The 21,747-nt window shown below is 46.1% G+C and overlaps 11 protein-coding genes across 11 annotated transcripts; 4 read left to right on the forward strand and 7 right to left on the reverse strand.

The window, feature by feature from the left end:
- Positions 1–504: 504 nt before the first annotated feature.
- Positions 505–2,652, reverse strand: N7478_010196 (uncharacterized protein; the record flags this gene model as incomplete). Its single annotated transcript, XM_056926410.1, has 2 exons — positions 505–1,049; positions 1,098–2,652. The coding sequence occupies 2 exons, from the start codon at positions 2,650–2,652 to the stop codon at positions 505–507; spliced, it is 2,100 nt and encodes a 699-aa protein (XP_056775780.1).
- Positions 2,653–2,980: 328 nt separating this feature from the next.
- Positions 2,981–3,202, reverse strand: N7478_010197 (uncharacterized protein; the record flags this gene model as incomplete). Its single annotated transcript, XM_056926411.1, has 1 exon — positions 2,981–3,202. One exon carries the CDS (start codon positions 3,200–3,202, stop codon positions 2,981–2,983), a length of 222 nt encoding a protein of 73 aa, XP_056775781.1.
- Positions 3,203–4,127: 925 nt separating this feature from the next.
- On the reverse strand, positions 4,128–5,782 carry N7478_010198 (aldehyde dehydrogenase family protein; the record flags this gene model as incomplete). Its single annotated transcript, XM_056926412.1, has 4 exons — positions 4,128–4,278; positions 4,337–4,406; positions 4,467–5,668; positions 5,724–5,782. 4 exons carry the CDS (start codon positions 5,780–5,782, stop codon positions 4,128–4,130), a joined length of 1,482 nt encoding a protein of 493 aa, XP_056775782.1.
- A 1,032-nt stretch (positions 5,783–6,814) lies between these two features.
- Positions 6,815–7,982, reverse strand: N7478_010199 (zinc-dependent alcohol dehydrogenase; the record flags this gene model as incomplete). Its single annotated transcript, XM_056926413.1, has 3 exons — positions 6,815–6,861; positions 6,917–7,271; positions 7,332–7,982. 3 exons carry the CDS (start codon positions 7,980–7,982, stop codon positions 6,815–6,817), a joined length of 1,053 nt encoding a protein of 350 aa, XP_056775783.1.
- Positions 7,983–9,085: 1,103 nt separating this feature from the next.
- On the reverse strand, positions 9,086–9,910 carry N7478_010200 (uncharacterized protein; the record flags this gene model as incomplete). Its single annotated transcript, XM_056926414.1, has 2 exons — positions 9,086–9,750; positions 9,823–9,910. The coding sequence occupies 2 exons, from the start codon at positions 9,908–9,910 to the stop codon at positions 9,086–9,088; spliced, it is 753 nt and encodes a 250-aa protein (XP_056775784.1).
- Positions 9,911–10,808: 898 nt separating this feature from the next.
- Positions 10,809–11,203, forward strand: N7478_010201 (GPR1/FUN34/yaaH protein; the record flags this gene model as incomplete). The annotated part of the gene is made up of 2 exons (XM_056926415.1): positions 10,809–10,999; positions 11,074–11,203. The coding sequence occupies 2 exons, from the start codon at positions 10,809–10,811 to the stop codon at positions 11,201–11,203; spliced, it is 321 nt and encodes a 106-aa protein (XP_056775785.1).
- A 438-nt stretch (positions 11,204–11,641) lies between these two features.
- Positions 11,642–12,034, forward strand: N7478_010202 (uncharacterized protein; the record flags this gene model as incomplete). Its single annotated transcript, XM_056926416.1, has 2 exons — positions 11,642–11,800; positions 11,894–12,034. The coding sequence occupies 2 exons, from the start codon at positions 11,642–11,644 to the stop codon at positions 12,032–12,034; spliced, it is 300 nt and encodes a 99-aa protein (XP_056775786.1).
- A 1,156-nt stretch (positions 12,035–13,190) lies between these two features.
- N7478_010203 (uncharacterized protein) lies at positions 13,191–13,558 on the forward strand (the record flags this gene model as incomplete). Its single annotated transcript, XM_056926417.1, has 2 exons — positions 13,191–13,221; positions 13,335–13,558. The coding sequence occupies 2 exons, from the start codon at positions 13,191–13,193 to the stop codon at positions 13,556–13,558; spliced, it is 255 nt and encodes an 84-aa protein (XP_056775787.1).
- A 394-nt stretch (positions 13,559–13,952) lies between these two features.
- On the forward strand, positions 13,953–15,112 carry N7478_010204 (uncharacterized protein; the record flags this gene model as incomplete). The annotated part of the gene is made up of 2 exons (XM_056926418.1): positions 13,953–13,991; positions 14,555–15,112. 2 exons carry the CDS (start codon positions 13,953–13,955, stop codon positions 15,110–15,112), a joined length of 597 nt encoding a protein of 198 aa, XP_056775788.1.
- A 3,868-nt stretch (positions 15,113–18,980) lies between these two features.
- Positions 18,981–20,336, reverse strand: N7478_010205 (uncharacterized protein; the record flags this gene model as incomplete). Its single annotated transcript, XM_056926419.1, has 5 exons — positions 18,981–19,002; positions 19,073–19,209; positions 19,260–19,600; positions 19,646–19,745; positions 19,797–20,336. The coding sequence occupies 5 exons, from the start codon at positions 20,334–20,336 to the stop codon at positions 18,981–18,983; spliced, it is 1,140 nt and encodes a 379-aa protein (XP_056775789.1).
- A 637-nt stretch (positions 20,337–20,973) lies between these two features.
- Positions 20,974–21,601, reverse strand: N7478_010206 (uncharacterized protein; the record flags this gene model as incomplete). Its single annotated transcript, XM_056926420.1, has 3 exons — positions 20,974–21,166; positions 21,215–21,232; positions 21,282–21,601. 3 exons carry the CDS (start codon positions 21,599–21,601, stop codon positions 20,974–20,976), a joined length of 531 nt encoding a protein of 176 aa, XP_056775790.1.
- Positions 21,602–21,747: the final 146 nt, after the last annotated feature.

Here is a 21,747-nt window from a genome sequence, read left to right on the forward strand (position 1 = left end):
CGAAAGTATCCATGACGTCATCCCGTCTACATCATCTCAAACCAAGCTCCTTACTAGAGCTACAAAGAATTCCTACGCAATTAATGAAGGCGAATTAGAAATGAGAGAGGGAGGATGGACTTGAATAAAATTTCAAACTTTTCGAAAAAATCAGCTCGTGAAAAACGCGAAAGTCGAAGTTTCCTTCAATATGACGACTGGGTAAAGCCTAGAAGGAGGAGATAGATTGAAGTAGACGAAGTGGCTGGCAGGAATGTCGAAGTGAATGAAGGGTCGTGGTGTGCTAATATTAGTATTATCCCATGTCACAAAACTTTCATGTTGAAATGAACTTTTTTGGGAGATCTCGACTCCACAGAAATTGCATCTCTATTGGAAGATGATCTCGAGTTACGGTGAAAAAGACAGACTGTTAGGTCAGATAAACCATACATACTCAAATAACGTTGATTAAACTACATTTCCAATTGGTACATGAGCGTTTCACATACATAAAATTCTTCATCATTGAGACACGAGCACATCGATGTTACCAGTAAGCTGTTCGTTGAAAAGAGCCATGTCTGGGGATAGACTGCTTGGCGTCAAGATCCTAGACTCGTAATTGTCATGCTCCGGGGCAAATCGAGCGTCTAAAGATTTTGAAAGCGTTTCAGCGACGACAGTAGCCATATCTGACTTTCTTCCAAGGTATTCAAGGGCCCGAATACAGAAATCACAATTTTCACGCAGACTCTCCGTCAACGAAGCATACTTGCCAGAGACATCAAGATTTTCAAGCGAAATATAACCGGCCTTTGCAAATGAATGAATGAGCACAACAGTCCATGGTTCAACTAGGAATGCAACTTCATTGAGAGAATCATGGAAATGTCGGTGCATAGTGGGCTCTCGACCATGTAACGAGGACCGAGCCAGGCCACCAACTGCAAAGGCATTATCTATTCTGAGCGTCGTGACGAAATTTGTAGCTTCCCTGGTCTCTCGTTCGAAATCAGAGCCCAGCCCACCGCGATCAATACCTTCAATCACATCCGCCAGCAGCATCGCTGCAAGATGCTAATGGCCATCCAAAATCACGTACCACGACTGGATACGCGGAGGAAGTAGCTCATGATTTGCAACACAATCCAGCATAAATCCCTCATACTTGGATTTCCAATGGCGATAAACAAAGATAGTCTTCTGAATGACTTCTTCAAGGCGGTCGCAGGGAGCACCTCGATAAACAAGAGTTTGGAGCTGTGTGACACGGCGGTATAGGAGCACTTTGACAGGGGTAGCCTCTGAAAGCACCGAAGCAGCTTCGTCGTAGGAACATGGCCATCTAGGTTGAGCCTGAGTCGATTGCCCAGACTCGACTTGGTGGCGTAGGAAGAAATCACCCCATACATCTTGTTTTTCAGTTATTCCCTTCCGAGGAATGTTCCAACCACCGAACTCAAACTGGGATCCGGGGTCAAACATTGCGGGCGAGGCCGATGATATTTGGCTATCTTCATCTGAAACGACGAGTGGGCGTTGATACATCGCAGCGCTGAGGGTACCAAACATGATGCCTAACCAGAACATCAGACTGAGCGTTGTGCGATACTCCTGATTTGATAGAATCGGGTCCACTCCTTGAGTCTCCGATGGCTGCAATAATCCCAAAGCATCAGTCATTGACGATGACACTGATTGCCTTCGCCTTTCTTGCATTAAAGGGGATGCCTCCCGTTGGAGTCGCGTCAGCTTATGTCGAAACGTATATAACTGGCGGTTTGCGTTTTCAAGGAAGATAGGCGCGCGGTCAGCCTCCAAAAGCCGGCCTAGGGATTGATTCTGTCGATCTTTTAAGGGGCACTGGGTAAGAGAGAAAATGATGTTTGCGAAAATGATACGGAAAGAAGGTATTCCGGTTGTGTGTTCTAGAGCATGTCGTGCCTTGTTCCAAACATATTCACGGATGGATCTTTCGTCTTGATCGATCGCTTCCGGAATCGATGATCCAGTCCCTTTCTGAGCATGCTGAATCCATTGAGAGGCAAACGCCATGATTGCCAAATGAAGGGCTCGAGCCGCAATCCTATCTTCTTCTGCACTTAAAGTGCGACCGCGGACGGATGAGGCTACTCGATCCAGCCGACAGACCCGGATGCACATTCTGTTGGACCAATTTGGCGCCCAGGCTTCCTTCTCTTTGTATGGGATAATGCCTCCAGCAGAGTGCCCATACGGACAGTTGTGTTCTGTTAACCAGCAAGAGAGTGCGTTTTCCATACTATCGTGATATATCCGTACCAAATTTCGGGTCATTGTAGATCGAGCATATTCTTTTGCTGCCTTGTCGGAGGCAATGCAGAAACTCCACGGAGCTTCTTGTCCTGCTATTGAGCCATATCGCTGAATAGATTTTTTTCTCTCGTAGCTATCCTCGCATTCTGTAGCTAAAACCGGATCATCGTTGCCACCCTCAAGTGCGCTGAGGTCATTCTCGAGGAGTGCAAGAGGAGCATCGCCAGCAGATTCCGAATCCACGACACTGAGGCTACTGTTGGAGCCCGGTGTTACGGTGTTCATTGGTCCATTAAATGGGATATTGGACGTCCACGCGAAGAAACTTGACGGTTCATCACTCCATTCGCTCGTCGAGCCTCCTTCCAAGGACATATTTCCTGGCTGATAGGGAGTAGGGGCATACTCTGGCGGAGTATTTGTGAATGTGAATATATCTCCCAAATTTGCAGGATGGGAACTTGTGGAACGCAATATTTCATCTAGCTCCGGACCATGTGACTGGGTAAGAGACTGTATATCTGAGTTATGCGATGAAGTTGAAGCAGGTGGCTGTGTCTTTTTTCGACTCTCCTTTCGACTTTCTTTGGAATTCACACGTTTCGAGGCCAGCCAGTTAAACGTGCAATCCTTATTCCATCGTTTACAATTAGAACATGAACTGAATCCATTCTCGTTCCGAATTTTCTGTGAATGAATGAGGTTAGCATTGCGTAAGCCGGTGCATCGCAGCCTCGTTTCCCTTTGCGACAAGGGTCACAGCTGTGGAGCTGACGCCGCCGAGTAGTCTCCATGACGAAGCAAGCAATGTGTAATCAATGCGATCGGTCTTGCTGGGCGATGAAGAAGGGGGTGTGGAGGGGTGTGGAGACTGATTTGCTTGGGCATTGTTGTCAATCCCAGTGCAAGGGACCGGAGGGGGCATCTTATCTCCGGGGTATCTCGCTACGAGAACACAGAGTTTGCGGGGTTGAAGTGGAGAAACTTGGGCCCCTCAATCCACATGATGTGCTTTCGGGCCAACGGAATCAGACTAGGGATTTGAGGCGTCGATCGCCCCGATATCCCTGGAATTAAGCCAATTGGGAAGAAATAGGGGGAAAAGTAAACCTTATTGAGACGTGTATGATGCGGTTTGGAACATTGGTAATTCATGAATGGCAGCTGTCAGTCGCGACGAATTTCTTCATTCTGGAAATCGGGAGCTGACGAGGAAGTCAGATTGGGCTGTGTAGGCGGGTCCCGATGCCGGAGCTCCACCCAACCCCCCAAGAATCACAATCCTGCTGTGGATGAGCAAGGAAAAAGCAAGCGAGCAGCGTAGTAAGCTGGCCAAGCGTCATCTCCGCTTCCTCATTTTTGCGATGGGGGCCGAAGCGTCAATTTCCCCTGCATCGGACCCTGCCGACTCTATAGCGATAGTGTGGTCACTGGTGACTTATCCTCTAGGAAGGAAGTTATGAGGAGAATGATCAACGTGCACGAAGATATGTATGACATCTGGATGGTGCTAAGCTAATTGCTAAGCTACAGACATCTGGAGGTGAGAAATGAAGGGACGATCTGGGTGCCTGAGGCAGCATCCCCTGCATAATCAACGTACCCGATGCATGAACCAATGTATGATGAATGCACGTTTCAACCTTAATGGATTAATGGACATTAATTTCTATTTGTATCCGAAAGGTAATTGGCGCCAAGGAAAAACGACGACTTTGAATTTATTTCATGGTGTGGAGTAAAACTAAGAATTGATAATTCATGTGGACTGTGGAATGCAAGAAAGTACGTAAACGATGTGTAATAAAATATCAAAGAAAGCCCAAGACTAACACTAACAAAGCAAATTTTTAAGACTTGGAAATATGTACGCGAACAGTCTTAACTTCTGTGTAGTTCTCGAGAGCATATGAGCCCAACTCTCGGCCAACTCCGGATTCCTTGAAGCCTCCAAATGGCATCTGGTAATGGAGAGTGTTGTAGTTGTTGACCCAGACCGTGCTGTTGAGATAAAGTTATTGACTGCGAGGAACATTTGAACTTAACGAGGAATGCTTACCCTGCCTTGATCGCGTTCGACACCCGGATGGCTGTATTGATATTTGTGGTATGAACAGCTGCGGCCAGGCCTGTGTATGTAGTATTAGCAGGGGGATCAGATTCATAGCCTCAGATAGTAATTGAATTACCGTAATTTGTGTTGTTTGCGACACGAATGGCTTCCTCTTCATCACGAACCTTTTGCACTGTGCATACGGGTCCAAAGATTTCTTCCTTGACAATGCTCATATCATCACTGACATCGGCGAAGATGGTCGGTTTAATGTAGTATCCTTCGCTTCCATGTCTATCGCCACCTGTGACAACCTTTGCCCCTGCGCGTTTTCCCTCCTCAATGTATCCCATAATTCTATCATATTGCAGCTGAGACACCTGGGGCCCTTGGAAGGTGTCGGTTCGGAATGGATCTCCAACCTTGTTTTGTTCTGCACGCTTTTTGAAAAGCTCAATAAATTGATCATAAATTGCCTCGTGAACAAGAATGCGAGAACCAGCACAGCAGCACTGTCCATGATTGAAGAAAATACCCAGGTTGACCCATCCTACCGCCTCCTCGAGGTTTGCGTCTGGGAGAACAATATTTGGCGATTTTCCGCCAAGTTCTAAAGTGACCTTCTTCAAGTTACTCTTAGCAGCCACTTGCATAATATGTCGACCAATCGGTGTCGATCCAGTAAAGGCGACTTTGTCGATATCCATATGAGCGGCGATTGCTGCGCCTGCAGTCTTGCCGAAGCCTGAAAGAACATTGACCACACCAGGAGGAAATCCTGCCTCTTTAATAAGGCTAGCAACGTAGAGCGCCGAGAGAGGTGTCTGCTCGGCTGTTTTCAGGACAATTGTATTTCCTGTAGCAAGGGCGGGGCCAATCTTCCACGCGAACATCATAAGAGGAAAGTTCCAAGGGATAATTTGTCCACAGACACCAATAGGCTCATGACGGGTATAGGTAAGACTGTTTGGATCGGTGTCGATAGTCTGCCCAACTATCTTATCGGCCCATCCTCCATAATATCTGATACATCCTGCAGAAGCAGTGACATCACCTTTGGCCATTGTCACACCCTTTCCATTGTCAAGAGATTCAATAGCAGCGACTGTCTCAATATCGCGCTCGAGCAAATCAGCGAGGCGAGTGAGGAGACGGCCACGCTCAGATGGAGTTGTCTGCTTCCAATCACCTTCGAGTGCCTTGCGGGCGGCTTTCACGGCAATATCGACGTCTTTCTCTGTGGCTTCATGGACAGCGACGATAGGCTTCTCATCATGAGGGTTGATTGTTTGAAAAGTCTTTCCATCAACTCCTTTGATAAATTCGCCGTTGATGAAGCTAGTTTTCTCGTTAGGCACCATACCATTCAAAACGGGGTGGAGAGTCTACATACAGTCCGATGGGTTGTTGATATGTGACCACGGGGGTCTTGATGGTTTGGAAAAGAGACATTGTAAATATATGATATTTTTGATGAGACTCAATGAGCTTGTTGTGGGTTGTAAATGAAATATTGGTAATTGCTGATACTGATATTGGAATGGAAGGGCATTTTATAGAGGCTCCGGATGAAACCCCCGTGACGGGATTGTGGGGGACCCTGGGGAAGGTTGGGGAACATATCCCGCAAACCTTTGAACGAAGCTACATCCGCAATTCCCCTGCCTTTACCCCAGGCTGGAGTGGAGTATTTCCATGCGGATGCGGGTGCGGGTGCTGATCAACGTGCTGTGCGGAAGCTTTGTCTATGCGGATTGTCATCCCCTTTGTACCGAATGATTCCATTCGCCCGAGCTACAAATGGCTAAGTTTATAGGTTTTTGGTCTATCGTATTTTGAAACCCCCTTTTCCGCACCATGAGAACATAACCCATTCTATTCGTTGCGTATCACAGGCACTTGAATACACCCATCACTCCTAAATTCGCTACGGGGGAAAATTATCTTGTATGCCACTACATTCAAATAGGCTTCATGTAATATGCAAAATTAAAATATTTCGACGAATGTTGACAATGGGCATATGTACCACTCGGTATCTTTCTTAGGAAACAAATGTTTGAATTGTCGCTTATCGTAAAGCGTTGACATCACAGCCTACCTTCCCGTAGAACTATGTTTTGAACCCCAGAAGCGATCGGCACGTGGTAAGTACGAATTCATGCATCGAAAATTGAGTTCAAGCTTTGATTCCACAAGGTTCTCATCCTAGAATGCAGGAGAATCTGGGAAGTGTGGGGAGAGCTGAACCTAAAAAAAGCCAATCTGAACCATCGCACAGACGGCGAGTGTCAGCGAACTATTGCCATTCATAGCTTTAAGGAACTGAGCTACACGATTCTGTTGTCATGTCTTTGAATATCATCAATTTCACTAAATCATTTGCCATACAAGTAATCTCATTACCTCGCTCACTCCACACCAAAACAAATCAAAACTCCACACAAACATCCACATGTCACAGCAAAGAAATTAGTTACATAACTATTCCGGGAGTTCGAGTACGTAGCGGCCAGCGATTTGACCTTTCTCTGTTATGGGTCAGTAATAGAATCAATGGTTGGAGTGAGGAGAAGAAATACGAACCCATAAGTTCGAAGATCTCAGGTAAATCTTTCAAAGGAGCGACCTTGAAGGGGGCCTTGATTAAGCCTCGTGCAAAGAAGTCGAGGGCCTCCACACCATCTTGGCGGTTACCAACATAGCTTCCCTTGATGCTGATCATACGGACTACAGTCTGGAAGACTGGAGCTTTGAGTGATGCATCGGGGGGTAATCCAATAGCAATAATGGTTCCGCGAGATCGAACATATTCTGTAGCCTGCTGGAATGGCTTCTCGGAAACCGCCAGTAGAATGACAGCATGTGCTCCGAGACCATCGGGAGTTGCAGCCTTCACATCGGCAACCAAATCCTTCGACTTAGTAAAATCAACGAAAGCCTGGTTTAGAATAATTGTCAGTATAGCTATCACTGAGGATCATAGTTTGATGTATCATACCTCAGTGCCAAGTTTCTCGCACATCACTCTCTTCTCATCGCCTCCATCAATACCAACCACTCGGAGTCCCATGGCTTTTGCGTACTGCTGAGCGAGAGAACCAAGACCACCACCAGCTCCAACAATGGCCACAGTCTGGCCAGGGCGGACACCGGACTCTTTTAATCCCTTGTATACAGTGATACCAGCGCACAGTACTGGAGCTACTGCATCCAGTGGGACATTCTTAGGGATCTTAGAAGCGTGGGTGGCCTTGCCAACGGCGTATTGCTGGAATGTGCCATCCACAGTATATCCAGAAAGGGCCGCATTAGCACAGAGAGGATCATCGGATTGTCTGCAGAATTCACACTCTCCGCAGGATCCATTGAGCCACTTCAAACCGGCATGATCACCGATCTCGAAATCTTGAACCAGTTCACCCTTAGCAACGACCACTCCAGCACCTTCGTGTCCACCCACCAAGGGCATCTTGACTGGAAGAGGCCAGTGTCCCTTCATCGCATGAAGATCGGTGTGACAGACACCAGTATAGCGAATCTTCACCAGAATCTGATCGGGTCCAGGCTTGGGAACTGGAATCTGCTTTAAGACAAGCGGGCCGCCAACTTGCTCGGCGACCTGGGCCCATTGTGTTTCAGGAATCGACATTTTGATGATAAAATCTGGAATTGATTGAATGATTCGTATCGAGTTTCTTGGATTGATTGATGAGAGATGACATTTGAAACTGGTCAGATGCTCTCTTTAAATCTTATCACGGGGAGGACATATCTGGGGTAAGGCGGGGCCCCTCTTCCCCTCTTCTCCGCGAACGTCAAAGTGCTCCAAGTCCGTTGTTGCATCCTTTGGTCTGTAGACAAATTAATCGGTGGACCGGAGTGTGTCCGAGACAATCAGTGAGGCAAGATCTAGCCCGATGCGTGATCCCGGTACAGCTCTCATTTGCCAGTGCGGAAGCCGAGCGGGGTCTCCCGATTATGCACGGTCCTCCCGTGCGGCTCCGCATGGATGACCCGCCCATGCCGATCGTAAATGGGCAAATCCCGGGATTCGCCTCGCAGCTTCAAATGATTTTCATCATCTCGTAGGAACGGAGGTTACCGAAGTTACTACTGAGAAGGACGATATTTGGTACTGGGATCAACAACATCCTTTTACCCTAGCATCTTCACTCTCAAATCTGAAAAAAAATGCTTCTAATGGCGTCGTCGGGAAACGCTGGGATGTGGATCCTAGAGCGTCGTATTCAGTAAGTTAGGCTGATAGGAATGGGTAATATGATTGATTATGAAGGCGAATTAGATCCAAAAACCATATACCTATGCATACTAGTAATAGGAAAAATGTTGTATTAGAGCTAAATTAAAGCGACGAGTGAGAGACTTCCTAATGGATAGAAAGAAGAAAGGTGCATGATGTGATAATGAGGATAACAACAGCTCAGCTAGACATAGACAAGAAATCAAGGCAAGGAGAAAAAGGGGAAGAAACGTAGATTGCCAAAAATATATAGAGGACTGTTATGAGCCGATTCCGAGAGTTTGTCCACTATAACCACCCAGAACTGAAGTAAATACAATGCACAAAGAAATGATCAATTGGTAATGGAGCGAAATGTTTGAATGATGAGAGAATATATAGATCCAAAAAAAAATAAAAAAAAATAAAATAGTATTATCTACTAGTAGTGTCCTATTAATGTGTATTACTATGCCGTCACGAAAGAAGTACACTTGTATTCGGCTGAGGATCTAGCATTGCCCGTAGATTCCCCATTCGTGCCGATAACATGTACCAAATACTATATTTGCCGACTCCTGATACTGCTCCCCCTTTTCAAAACCAAGATGCTCATAAGGGAAAAACGTTTCCGACCAACCGCTGCTAATCGTAAAGCCCGGAATACTTTCAGACTCACAATACTCAAGTACCGCGAGTTCCGCCTGCTCATAGCTCTTGAAAGCAAAATTTTGCGGTGTCATAATTTGAATATCTAGAGAAGACTCTGAATCTGTTGTATCGTCTTCCGACCCGTGGGGGCTCTTGTGCGATGACTGATTCTGTGAACTTGATGATATTTGGTATTTCGGAAGCTCTGAGGGCGGTGCTTTAACCTCCAGTACACGTGGATCGATGAAATTTGAGTGTTCGGATGATGATGATGATGATTCTGAAGTAGACTTGTTTGTTTCAGTGTCTTGGGCACGTGTTTTGGACGCCAGTTTATCCCCTGTGACGATCGAAGATCTTGAAGCTCGAGGTTTCTTTTTCCGTAAATTGATCACCGTCTTGTATTTGGCTAAATCTGGGGAGTTGATCATTGATTCCGAAAGATATTTTGGAGGTTTCCGATATCCATTCACACAGTCATGCGGTATCCCACGCTTAACGCAGGGTGGACATGGGCGCTCATCGCCTATGAATATTTGTCAATAAATGTGGATCCGGGGTGGAGTAGAGAAAATATAAAGAAATTGAATAATCATACCGCAAGTCTTATGTGATCGCTGACAATTCAGACAAGATCTCCAGGCCTTCTTGCGACTTTGTAATGTCTGCAATGACTCCATCTCCATGACTGACACTATTTGCGTGTGCTTCGCTATGATATGGTGTTTCGGTGTTGGCTGAATAATGTTTTGAAATAAATCAAGCTTGCGCTTTCTGCGGTAAGAGCTTCAGGTAACTTTCTTAAACCCCCGAATATATGTCCATTCTAAGTTTCAAACAGTCGAAGATCGACATACCCCATGCGAACTACGATCTCGAGTTTGATCCTTGAGAACGGCTCCGCAAGGTTCGACGATCTTGATTTCCTCAAAAGCTTCAATGTAAGTGGCTTTAGACCTGTTCATACCCCAGACTAAAAAGTGCTGTCAAAGCGCCTCCACATTATTTGCGGGGAAATGAGCTACTCAACAGGATCGCATCTTGAGATGTGCGGTTCCGCATGAATGTCGGATCCGCATTTCCCGAACGCCGTGGGTCTCGGAATGCCGCAGTGAGCCGTGAAAGGATCTAGCAAAAGACAAATACAGCATGGGTCGTGTCGATCGAATCAACCTGGTCAGATTGGGACCTCTGAGAATCGAGTCCCTGGTTCACGCGCCGCATCTTTAGAGTTTCCCCAGTCTTTGAGAGTCTCGACCCCACACGATTTTCTTCCTATTCTCCATACCCCAGTTCTTGATTCCATTTCACCGCATTCAGGGGTCTGGATCATGCATAAATATGAGTTGTCCCCTTCCTTTATCCCGCGTCCAATCACCACGCGACAAGGTCTTGATCGAGAGATCTTGGAAGTATTAAAGAATACCAGTTGCTTGTCAGGTTCAACTTGCTGAACTTTTTCCTCTGCAGTTTTGATATTTTCTTCTCCTTCTGTTCGAATATCGACGAGGGAAAGCTTCAAAAGTCTATTTATTTCACATTTGCTTCATCGAACCTTTCAGCTGAACTTTCAACTCCGACAGAATGGACAGCGACAATTCTCAAAATGGGGAGAAGAATATCTCTTTCCAAAACAAAGAGAACTCCATGCAACCACTCTCTACTATCCCAACGTCGGTGACTCTGTCAGCAGAGCAGTTTGAGAGACTATATTTGACTCCCATGACGCGTCGTCAAGCACCGCTAACAAAGCAACTCGGTAACCCGACACCTCTGTAAGTGTACAGACTATTCCAATTTAGAGGAAATCTACAGACACAAGTATCTAACATATTTGGTTACAAATTAGAGCACTCGGAGGTTTTGTTATCACCACCACGCCTCTTTCATGCTGCTTGATGGCCTGGAGAGGAGCAAGTGGAAATGGTATTGCCTTCATGTATGACCTTACCTTTCCTGTGACCCTTTTCTTCTTTTGAGCTAATTCGAGATATGAAGTGGTCCGATCATCTTTCTTGGTGGTCTGTTACTTCTCATCACCAGTATTCTTGAGTTTATTCTTGGAAACACATTCCCATGTGTCGTGTTTGGTACTATTGGTGAGCTTCCTTCCTAAAGAAAATTTGACAGGCGTGGCTGAAGCTCATCTTACTGATTCAACTTATTAGGGGGCTTTTGGTTCGCTTTTGCCGCTACTATGATTCCATCATTCAATGCTGCTGGTTAGTTCTAGTCTTTTTTCATCATATGTAGGATACCTTTTTCATCGATCAATAGCACCCTATTCTGCATCTGCCACTGATACGGCCGCCGGACTTGCGAGTGCTGGATTCATGAATACATACGGTAAATAAAAGACTCCTCCCCATTTTTTATGTGGTTGCTGACGCGGAGTGTCAGCATTTTTATTCATAACAATGGCTGTTTTGATGTTGATTTTCATGATATGCGCGACTCGGACAAATGTCGTCTACACCCTTATTTTCCTCTCGCTCCTTTTGGTTTTTCTTCTGCTTTCGGGCGCATACTGGGACCTTGGGGAAGGAAACGCAGTGGTTGGGGAACGATGTGTAAAGGTATATTGTCCTCAAATCCAAATCAAACCTGCAATGTTTTGCAGTAGGCCAAAAAAGAACAAGAAAGAAAAAAAACTAATTCTTCGTCCTCAGGGGGCTGGAGCTGCACTGTTTGTGGCTAGTTTGCTAGGCTTCTACCTACTCATCGTTCAACTCTTTGAATCCTTGGATTTTCCATTCCATCTTCCAGTTGGTGATCTTGCAGTTATGTGGAACCGAAAGCAATATAAGTAGGTAGCTCCGATGTATCTACTTGTTCTATGTGCTAATCAACATTTGAACGAAGGAATACGCAAATTGACGTTGAAGGATCTGCCGCTATTGGAGGCGAGTGAGGTATACTGGTTTCCCTCAAAACCAGCTACACATTGATATCTGCATAGGATTGGTATGCGAAAGGACGCAAGTGGCGCTTTGAAAAAGATTGCTGGAGGAATCGCAGTTGTTAATCTATGTTTCGCTTTGGGCTTGGATATACTCATCCAAACATTTGAACTACATTCAATGAGGAATAGCTTTTATATACCTGCCTCAACTATCTATAATATCCATGACATAGTATTTATTGAATGTTTTCGTACTATCATTTTTTCTTGCTTCAAAGAAGGAGACTAATCAACCCCATATTTCACAGTATTCCACATTTGTAAATTCCACTTTGACATATTATCTTCTTATATTTGGCGGAAATCCCATGGGACAAAGTGATTTCAAAATGTTCCTGAATAGAATTAAGTGATCATTTGCAACTGTTCGCTCTATGTAAAGGTCGATGGCATCAGTCTTTGACGAAATGAAATATTTTGATTAAAAAAATCAAGATACCTGTAATATGAGAATGCCAGTCTTTGATGTTTTATATTTATACAACGTAAATGCACGTAGTTTCTCTCGTTCTCTCGCGAAACCATTTCTAGCCTTGCTTTCAACGCGGCTATTGCTGGTGTCGCTACGTATACCGCTGCCGATTCGGATTCGGATACCGCTGCTACCATTCCTATTCTGATGTACCTAGTCTTCGCCATACCGGTTCTATTTCGTTAATAAATACATATAGTGCCATTGGTTTGCATATATGTATCCATACATATATTCCTCTTTTTTACTTTTGTCTATCACACATGACCACAGGGTGTGAAGAACAGGGCTTCCCGTCCTCTCAGCGGTACTTAAGCCTGTACTTCGGCGTACTCCGGCGCTCGATAGCCGTAGGTGGTGCGACGCAGTTTCCAATGGGGTTTGGAGCAGTTTTGGCCGCCAAAAAAAGGGACCGCCTACCACACCCGTGTCCCAAAATTACCAGCGTTCCGCATACCAATGAGTGAAATCCGCTATAACCACGACATGTGCAGAATTATGGAGTTAATGCGGAGTACACGTAATTTCATTCATGCAGCAAAGAATACGTGGAATGAAGCAAGGTAAAAGGTAAGGCGGTGAATACTCTGTATTATCCAACATTCTAACCCAGAGCTCAATGTTCGTATCGAGATCTGAATCAATGGCTTACTTTCCGACTAATAATTCTGTGAAGGACTAGCTCCTCGGTCGCCCGCGGCACCCGCTGCCAATATTTCACTTGCAGCTTCGCTATTGCTGCCTCAAGACGGCGAAACCATGTTTCAGCTTTCTGAGAGAGAAACAATGATTCAAACGCCAGTTCTTGACCAAGAAGGTGACTTGACCGATGAAACAGCCTCAATGATTGGACAAAGCACCTGTGGGTGGAAAACCGTAAACCAAGTCACTCATACATGAAGCTGATACTGTTTCCCGCGCAAAGAGTTTGGAGATCGAGCCCGGCCAAAATCTTGGTTGTATTTTCTGGATTTTGGTTTCCAGGAGAGGTGCCTATAGTGCAAAAGCCATGTTGACAAATTGTCCTCTTCGAAAGGTGACCACATTATGTATTCAATTTTGATCATTTTGAGCGCTCCAGATCAATTTAAAGCTGACGGAAAATTTGGGAAGAGGGATCACATCGTGAGGCAATGCTAATATGGAGGGGCATCAGAGAATATATAATAAGGCTCGAACATTTCCACTTCAAATATCGGCTCGAGAGTTACCCAGTGTAAAAATCCAGACTAACAATTACAACTGATCAAAACCAAGCTGACCTACGAATTCCACGCTTCTGCAGCAACAAATTATGCTGAATCTGACTGTGCAAAATTTATCCCTGAAGATGGTAAGACATAATGAAAGGACCGTTGCATAACTAATAGGCAGCTTTGACAGGCGACAGCCTTTAGATTCCTGGGTGTTTAGCCCCATTCAAATGATATTGTAACGGTGACACTGTGTACTGTCGGTGGCAGGGATATATTTGCACATGACCAAGTTTTTCGGGCGGTTTAAAATTGTGCACGTTCAATTGCCAGAGTAATTATTGAAGTGTACAACTTGCAATCACATGGTCTTATTAGAAGTGTTAAACATCGAGCTCATACCTCAACTGGCAGTCATAATAGTTGCCAACGGTTTAAGAACGTGAATTTTCCTCTCTAGTACTCAAAGCAAAGCCCTTTCATTGTTCACCCTCTATGTATGCCCAAAGCAGCAACTACCACTAGGAACCTCATGGTGCCGCCTCAACGAGCGGCTCGCCGATCAGCCGGGATGGGAAGAACCCTTACATAGCCCACAGGGTCTCTAGAATCAACAGAGCGACGCATATCCCAACTTCCAGAAGAATCGGTATGTATATGGCACAGCTCCTAATTGGATCTTCATTCACCATTTATTCAACAGGCAGGAATTTCCCGAATTGCACCAAATGCAGCGCCAGACAGCAACGATAAGCATTTCGACATTATTCACGCCCACTGCAGAGTCTCACTCGAGAATGCTGAGAAGACCAACCGACAGCTGACGAGACGCTTCAATCAGACGCGTCGCCAGGCCACTGCCAATGTCCAGCGCCTCACCAAGGAAAAGACCGAGCTGGCTACGAAAGTCCGGCAGGGTCAATCAGATATGAAGACAAAGTCTAGCGAGATACAGCGGTTGAACGAGGAGGTGCTTAGGCTGGAGAACCTCCTTGATACAGCCAATCTGAATGCCCAGAATGTGGTGTCCCGAACCGACCTGCAACAGACATTTCTGGATATCCAGGATGCCGCCAAGTCGTTCATAGACCATCTCAAGACCAAAATGAACGAAAACGAGAACGCGCAGCATTTGAATGAACTGCCAGGGCTCGACATGACCGATCATCCCTGGATAGACACCGCTGAGTTTGAAGACATGCTGAATGACCCTTCTCTTGCGGAAACTCCAAACAACGCATTCCCCGCAGACTCTCTTTGACATCTTAATTGATTACGGGAATCACTCGAATCCAACCGTGATGAGCTTTTCGCTTACTCCGGTCGGCTTAAAACCGGAATTTACCATAGTGACCGAAGTAGATAGCGTCCATAGGAATATGGAAAATAGACATCCCATGGAAAATCAATACAGTCATTCAACCTCCTTTTCCATCTGTGTGCTTCGACTTACACAAGTGCATTCATCTATACTCAGCGTCTCTTTCATACGAGACCGTTGAACGGTTTGAAAGATGGCGATACATGACTATCAATGTATTTCGCACGTGGTGAGTCAGATCCACGCGGAATGCCAGCGTCTTGGTGATACTCTTCAGACTTCTCCCAAGATAAATGGTGACGTTCAGATACAGCCTAGGAGATCCTGTTCTTAAATCCCGACCACGGCATGCTCTTGTCTTTGGGTATAATGAGATATGAAAACATAATGTGAGATATTTGTCAGTTTCATCAATAACCTATTACGTAGGTTGCGTGCACAATTGACTTGATACTTTTCACACATGGTAAACGTGTATTCAAAAACCAGTACTTAATTGTGATATCCCGAGCAAATCGTTGGCGAGGCGATAATTTCCTAATTCTCTTGGCCGATGCTATGGTCTATCTCAAGCCCGTGCATGGTGATCCCTGCCAGGACTGCGGAGCCAGTTGTTGCCCACATGTTATTGGCCATGCCCAGTAGCCAATACGACCTAAACTATATATCCGCGCACGTATGGGGTCCGTTATTGATCTCTATGTTATCATTTCCAACAAAAAGCGCTGTTGGTGTGATCTCCAATGCTATTGGCCTCAAGGATTTCTGGGCTCTGTATATCTCCAGTTGCCCCGGACAAGCCCCTCTTTCTTCCAGCAGGGGTCTCTCTGTGTTTGATTGGATCACATCAGATCGGGAGAAACCCCTCTTTTCCTTCTTCTCCCCCGTATCTCAATCGAACGAGTCTTTTAATGTGATTGGGACGGAATGTCGGAAAGTGGGGTAGATTTATCGAATGACCACAATTGAGTCTCATTTCGTTTGCCACGCCTCCCAAATTGGACTTGCGGACCGTAAGCCTAGACCCGAGCCGTTAGGTACACCTAAAAGTGTGCAAGCACATACAAGCCCTCAGTGGTGGATTATCGGCTTTGGGGTAATCCGCCTCATAACCCCGAGGCGATCTGCGGAACACATGGGCTTAACTCATCGCAAGTACCATGGATTTCTCAGCGCCACTTTTTCCTTTCATCCTCCACAAATGGTTCCGGGTCCTTGCCCCACAGCGTTTCCCCTATCTCAGAATGCTGAACAATAGTTTGAGCTGAGAGATCAATGTAATGCATTATATGACATAAAGCTGTACTCGTATAAATCCAACAGAGGGCAGTGTCGCGCGGAATGCCAACGGCTCTTGTGCTTTGACCCCTTCCGGAGTAGTATAGCGCTAGTCACATGGTCAAAATGACCAGGGTGTAGGGGAGAAATGAGGGGAACTCAATTGGTACCAATTGATAATTGGACGGGGCGAATGATTTGCTTGATTTCTCTACGTTTTGGCAATTTTGACGGCGCGAGGCTCAGTTTGATCTGTCGTTCGTTGCGATATTTACTACAGTATCATGTCCCTTGCTACACTATCAACTTACGCCAGTTGCCTTTCACCGGCTCGAAGAAAAAAGGGCATTGTCATTTAAATTGCCATTGGCTGGGGGTAATCCAGGGGTAGTCCATGCCTTCCGTGCAGATCTTAGCCAAATTGGATAAGCCGGCCTTGCTGCGACACCACAAAGATTCCCTGAAGGCGTTTAAAAAAGAAGTGGTCTACCTTGGCCGCTGTGGGGGCCCCGCTCAGACCGCTTGTAGAGTTGGACATGAATTGCAAAAAAAAAAAGAGAAAGAGAAGAGAAAGAAACCGTCGAGTAAAACTCATCCTATAGTATGTCAAACATAACCGGCGCTAAAACAGAGTTTCTGAACTCAAGCCCGGCCTTTGTCAATGTAACCATAAGGCCAGGCGAGCATTACGTACCGGTTTTGATTTTACCCATCACAGCGTTGGCTTGACGAAGAAGTTGAGATAGCTGCCAATTTTAGTCACTTTTTGGCTTATTTCCATGGATTGAACTGAGCGCTGACTGATCGGGAAATCGTTGCATTGGTTCCTCCAGGTGTTCATCATGTGGCTCTGCTGCATACTGCTCTGGTGGTAAGGGTTGCCAGGCCAAGCTATGAAATAGCTACAACGAGACAGAAAATGTACATAACCGGACTGGAATGGAAATGATCCGTTGCATGGACGTTCAACACAAGGAAAGGAATAGCCATGCATTGGGCAGCGATCCCAGACTGTTTGTGACCAACGTTTAAATATTGAGGTCACCTCATCACATGTGTGGAATTGGTCAGATCGGAACATCGAGTTGATTGGTGTGCCAGGGGTGCAGGGTATAAAACAGCCTGTTCCCGCTGATGATCTCTGGTTTCTTCCTTCAGCTACGATGGTTTCCGCCTCCTAGCGAGCCCACTGCTCGGTTGCCCTAGAAGGTCTCCCATATGGTTTGAGGCCTCGGGCAACCTCCAAATCCTGCAGGGCAGGTCGGATTGAGTTCCACACGCGGGCAGAAATGCTCTGTGCAAACCCTGGATCAAGTACCAGGTCGGCGCTGTGATACAAGCCTATGGTTCCTTTCGCGCCCGCCCTCCAGCAAAAACAGGTACCTCTTCGCGGTGCTGGAGACTAGTACTCAGTTATGGCTGAGGAAGCCAAGACCTGTCTCAAATTTTAAACAATATCCTTCCTTCCTTTCTAATGATGGAATTGATGTATCGCATGCAACTGTATGTTCTATGTAAACTGTAACGTAGTCAGCCTGTTCCCATTCAAATGTAGTAGAACATTCTTTCTGGCATGGATTATGGAGAAGGAGGCGGCGTATGGCATGTTTTAAACGCTGTGCGGCCAGTTTTGATCAGCCTAAGCTTTCATGAATTAGTGGATTGTGTAATAATGATCTCCCTTGGGTTCAACTTCTGAAAGAGACTTTACACTATGAATAGAATCCTCCGTGTTTACACATGATTTTCTATACGAACTGTTCAAAGGTATATGGTGGATCTTAAATTTCTGATTCGTTTAAACTGAAACTTCAGTCGGTCTGTGCAACATTTCACCGGGCCAATCAAACGAGCCAAATCAAGCAGGCACTTTCAAAGGCCGACTGGGTCAAGTTCCCGTGTAAACTTCGTGGAAAATTTGTGTAAATGTGTTCTCCGTTGGAGAAGTAAGCCGTACTTGCACGTTCAAAGACCGATTCAACTTCGTGTAAAAGTCGTGTAAAAGTCGTGCAAAGGTCGTGCAAAGTAGTTCTTGACCGGACAAGTGTAAAAAGTTAAACTAGCTTCTTGGCCTCCTGGATACCCGGTGGCCTTTGTCATTATTCTACACATTCTCCAAATACACTTGTCTTCCGCGTGGTTTTCTCCGTGCAGACTAAGTCAATCTCGCTCGCTTGCTCGGCCCAAGTGCCCGCCAGCTGTCCAAAGCAAGGCAGCCTAATGAAGAGATAGAATGGGTCGGAAACCATATTAGGGCGATTTTTGAACGAGAGAGGATTGGTACACGTACAGTAGAAGTCCTGATATCACTCAATGTCCGAAGTCGGTCGCGTGTTCCACACTCTGTACACGGCTATGCGCGATCGCCCCCTGCGGAACGCTGCATACGACGAGGATTGATCTCACTCCCAATGATCAGACCGAGTGCATGGAATTCTTATTGGTGGCAAAATAACATACCAAATATATTACGCGTAACGCGAAGAGTAAATCCACAATAGCCATCACCCGACAAACCTTGGACTAAAATTTAGAGTACGTAAACAATCACCCTATATACAACAGCAGCATAGCTCAATCCCGCATGCCACCGTCGCTCCGACGGAGAAAGCTACCGCCAACCAGGAAACTGTGAAGGAATGCTCTCCAAGGCTTGCCACAATCCCAAAGTCCCGTAGTACCACTTTGATCGCGCTCGTCATAAGACCATAAATTACAGTGGTGCTGATTGCTCCACCGATAACAAAAGCTGTGGCCGACTATACGCCAGTCAATATAACTTCTTCAACCTACCGGATTTTGAACCTACCACGTGAGATATAATGAGAAGCATTGCTCCCCATGAGGTCCCTAAATTTATTATCCCCAAGATGACGGTCGCAAATGTGAATATAAGACCAAGAATATTGGCTGAAATCGTCCACTTTGCCAATGACGAATACCCTACCTTCTGAAGTGCCGGGATTGACTTTGCTGACTTGGCAACAGCCAGGAATTGGCTTGCAGCACACGTGATCGGCCAATGTGCGATGCGAGCTTCTTCGCTCTCCTGATCTTTGTGCATGAGCAGCAAGGCTAGTGATGGAATCATTGACAGGTACACCTGCTCAGCCTGATCTGGCGTGCAGTCTACACAGAGCTCTAAGCGTGCTGGAGAATGTCAGTCTATATCACTACCAAGGGCGGTTAACGCACCGATCTTGACAGCCCCGTCCAGTCCAAGTAGAAAGTCCCCGCAACCAAGCGATTGATGAGTGAGTCCAAATGAGCGCAAATGTTGCATCCCACTGATGACCTACAGGACATGGGTCAGTATACGCCCCGTAAAGAATGTTGCCTGACATACCTGAGATAAAATAGCGCTCAGCTCCTGTTCATTCAGACGAACCCGGGGACTTTCTGAAATAATTCCTAGAGTGAAGGGCAGGTCATCAAGCAGGAAGAACCCAGAATCCCCGTAGAGATAGCATTCATGGAGTCTCAGTACATTGGCATGCTCTAGGTGACCGAATCGGTCGATCAAACGGCGAGCGTCCTGCCTCTGATACTTTCGAATGGCCACAATGCGGGATCGGTGTGTGCGCCGGCTAGCAAAGATGACTTCGCCGGCAAGATCCGCGTGAAAAGTTTCTTGATAGGTGTCCCATGGACGTTCGTGCCGCACAAGAAATGCGGAGTTGAGATCAGTGATGGCTAGGAGACGGGGAAGGCAAAGAGTCTTCGGTGCGCCTGTAACGACTTTTGATGTACGAGTAAAATCGCTTGGCGAGTGAGATTTTTGTGCGCGGCCGGGACGCACTGCCTTTGACAAGACTGGCACACTTCCAAGTTCTTTCGCTTGAATTGCACGAAAGTTGAAAGCGAGATGCTTATCAAAAGTATCCATGTTTGAACACCGACCAATCGAACGCTTCGCAGTCAACATTTGCCGGGGGAAAAGGGTATATAAGGGTGAACAACATTGTCACAAGGAATGATACCACCCGTTCTGTCATAGTTCATTGATGAATGTCCCTAGCACGCTATGCCTGTCGTATTTTCTACGTTCTATAAACATGAGGCGAAAAGAATGTGGTGCCTTGTCGTGAGGATGCTCCGAGCGTCAAGGAACATCTTTGAGGTAGCTATACAGTATGATTATGAGCCTCTGACAAAACTTTGACTTTAATATTTCTTGACAAGGTCAGAAATCAACTTCTGTCCTCAGATGAAAAGAGCGGCAAGTTTCAAGCTTGTGGCAAGAGACCTTTGACGCCGCGTAGCTGAATATCCTCTGCAGCTCTTGTTCGATTCGGTTTCTGCGTCTTGATTCCTCGATTTTTAGAATGACTTGCTTGGAGAGATGAGTATAACTGTTTTCAGGAAAGTAAGATAGCATACACAGGAAAGGTCTCATTTTGAAGAGAAGAAAGAACAGCTCCTCGGCGCACATCATCACCCTTCGAGTTTCGAGAAAAACGTGGCTAAGACAAGCTTATGCCTTCCAAGAACCCTCTCGTCATGTCTGACCAATAGGCTTCTTTTCACTGACGTGGCTGCGCACTCTGCCGGGTAGAGCGACGACGACCACCCGTCGCTTCCCTTCCTGCCCTTCCCGTGTCCCTGACGTTTTGAAATACCGTTTCCACAGCTGCCAATCGCCTGCTGAAATCCTCCAAGAAATGATTTGTCGATTCATTCCATATATTTTGCTCATGCAGAGCACTTTCGAGGCCACTAAGAAGTTGTCAGCAGTGTTTGGGACGGTCCAGCTTCCTCACTTACTTCATCCGATTATCTAGACTTCAGTCCGGTTAGCTATTGGTCTCAAGAAAGGAAGACGGGGACATACTCAGCTAGACACTGGATGGCAATGATACTGTCTGTTGCATCAATCGCCTCGGCATTCTGAGGTAAAGGGAAGGCTCTTGCCAACCCTTTGGTGGGGGCGGAATGTTCATTGCCCGGGGATTGCTCTCCCTCATCACTTCCGAGGTGGGACTCGCGCTCATCTTCCTGACCTTGGAAGGAAGGATCATCTACTGTGGTGTCACCACTCAAAGCACTTCCAGAGCCATCGGAATCACAAGATGACAGCGAGAGAGCACGCTGCAATCTCTGGTGGAGACGCTTTCGCCGATCGGCAGTCGAATCGTTAGAATACGCATTCATTTTTGTAGGCAGTCAAGAAATAAACTCTCCTCACTAATGAGAAAATACAGCCGGTAAATGATTGCTCTTTATACCAAAGAAATGGCAACCGCATTTTGTTAAGTAAGTCACGGCATTGCCCGCAAACCGCATGCGCGTAATACCTT

Source organism: Penicillium angulare, assembly GCF_028827245.1.
Source record: "Penicillium angulare strain IBT 27051 chromosome Unknown utg000007l_segment0_segment0, whole genome shotgun sequence".
In the NCBI taxonomy this organism is placed as follows: domain Eukaryota; kingdom Fungi; phylum Ascomycota; class Eurotiomycetes; order Eurotiales; family Aspergillaceae; genus Penicillium; species Penicillium angulare.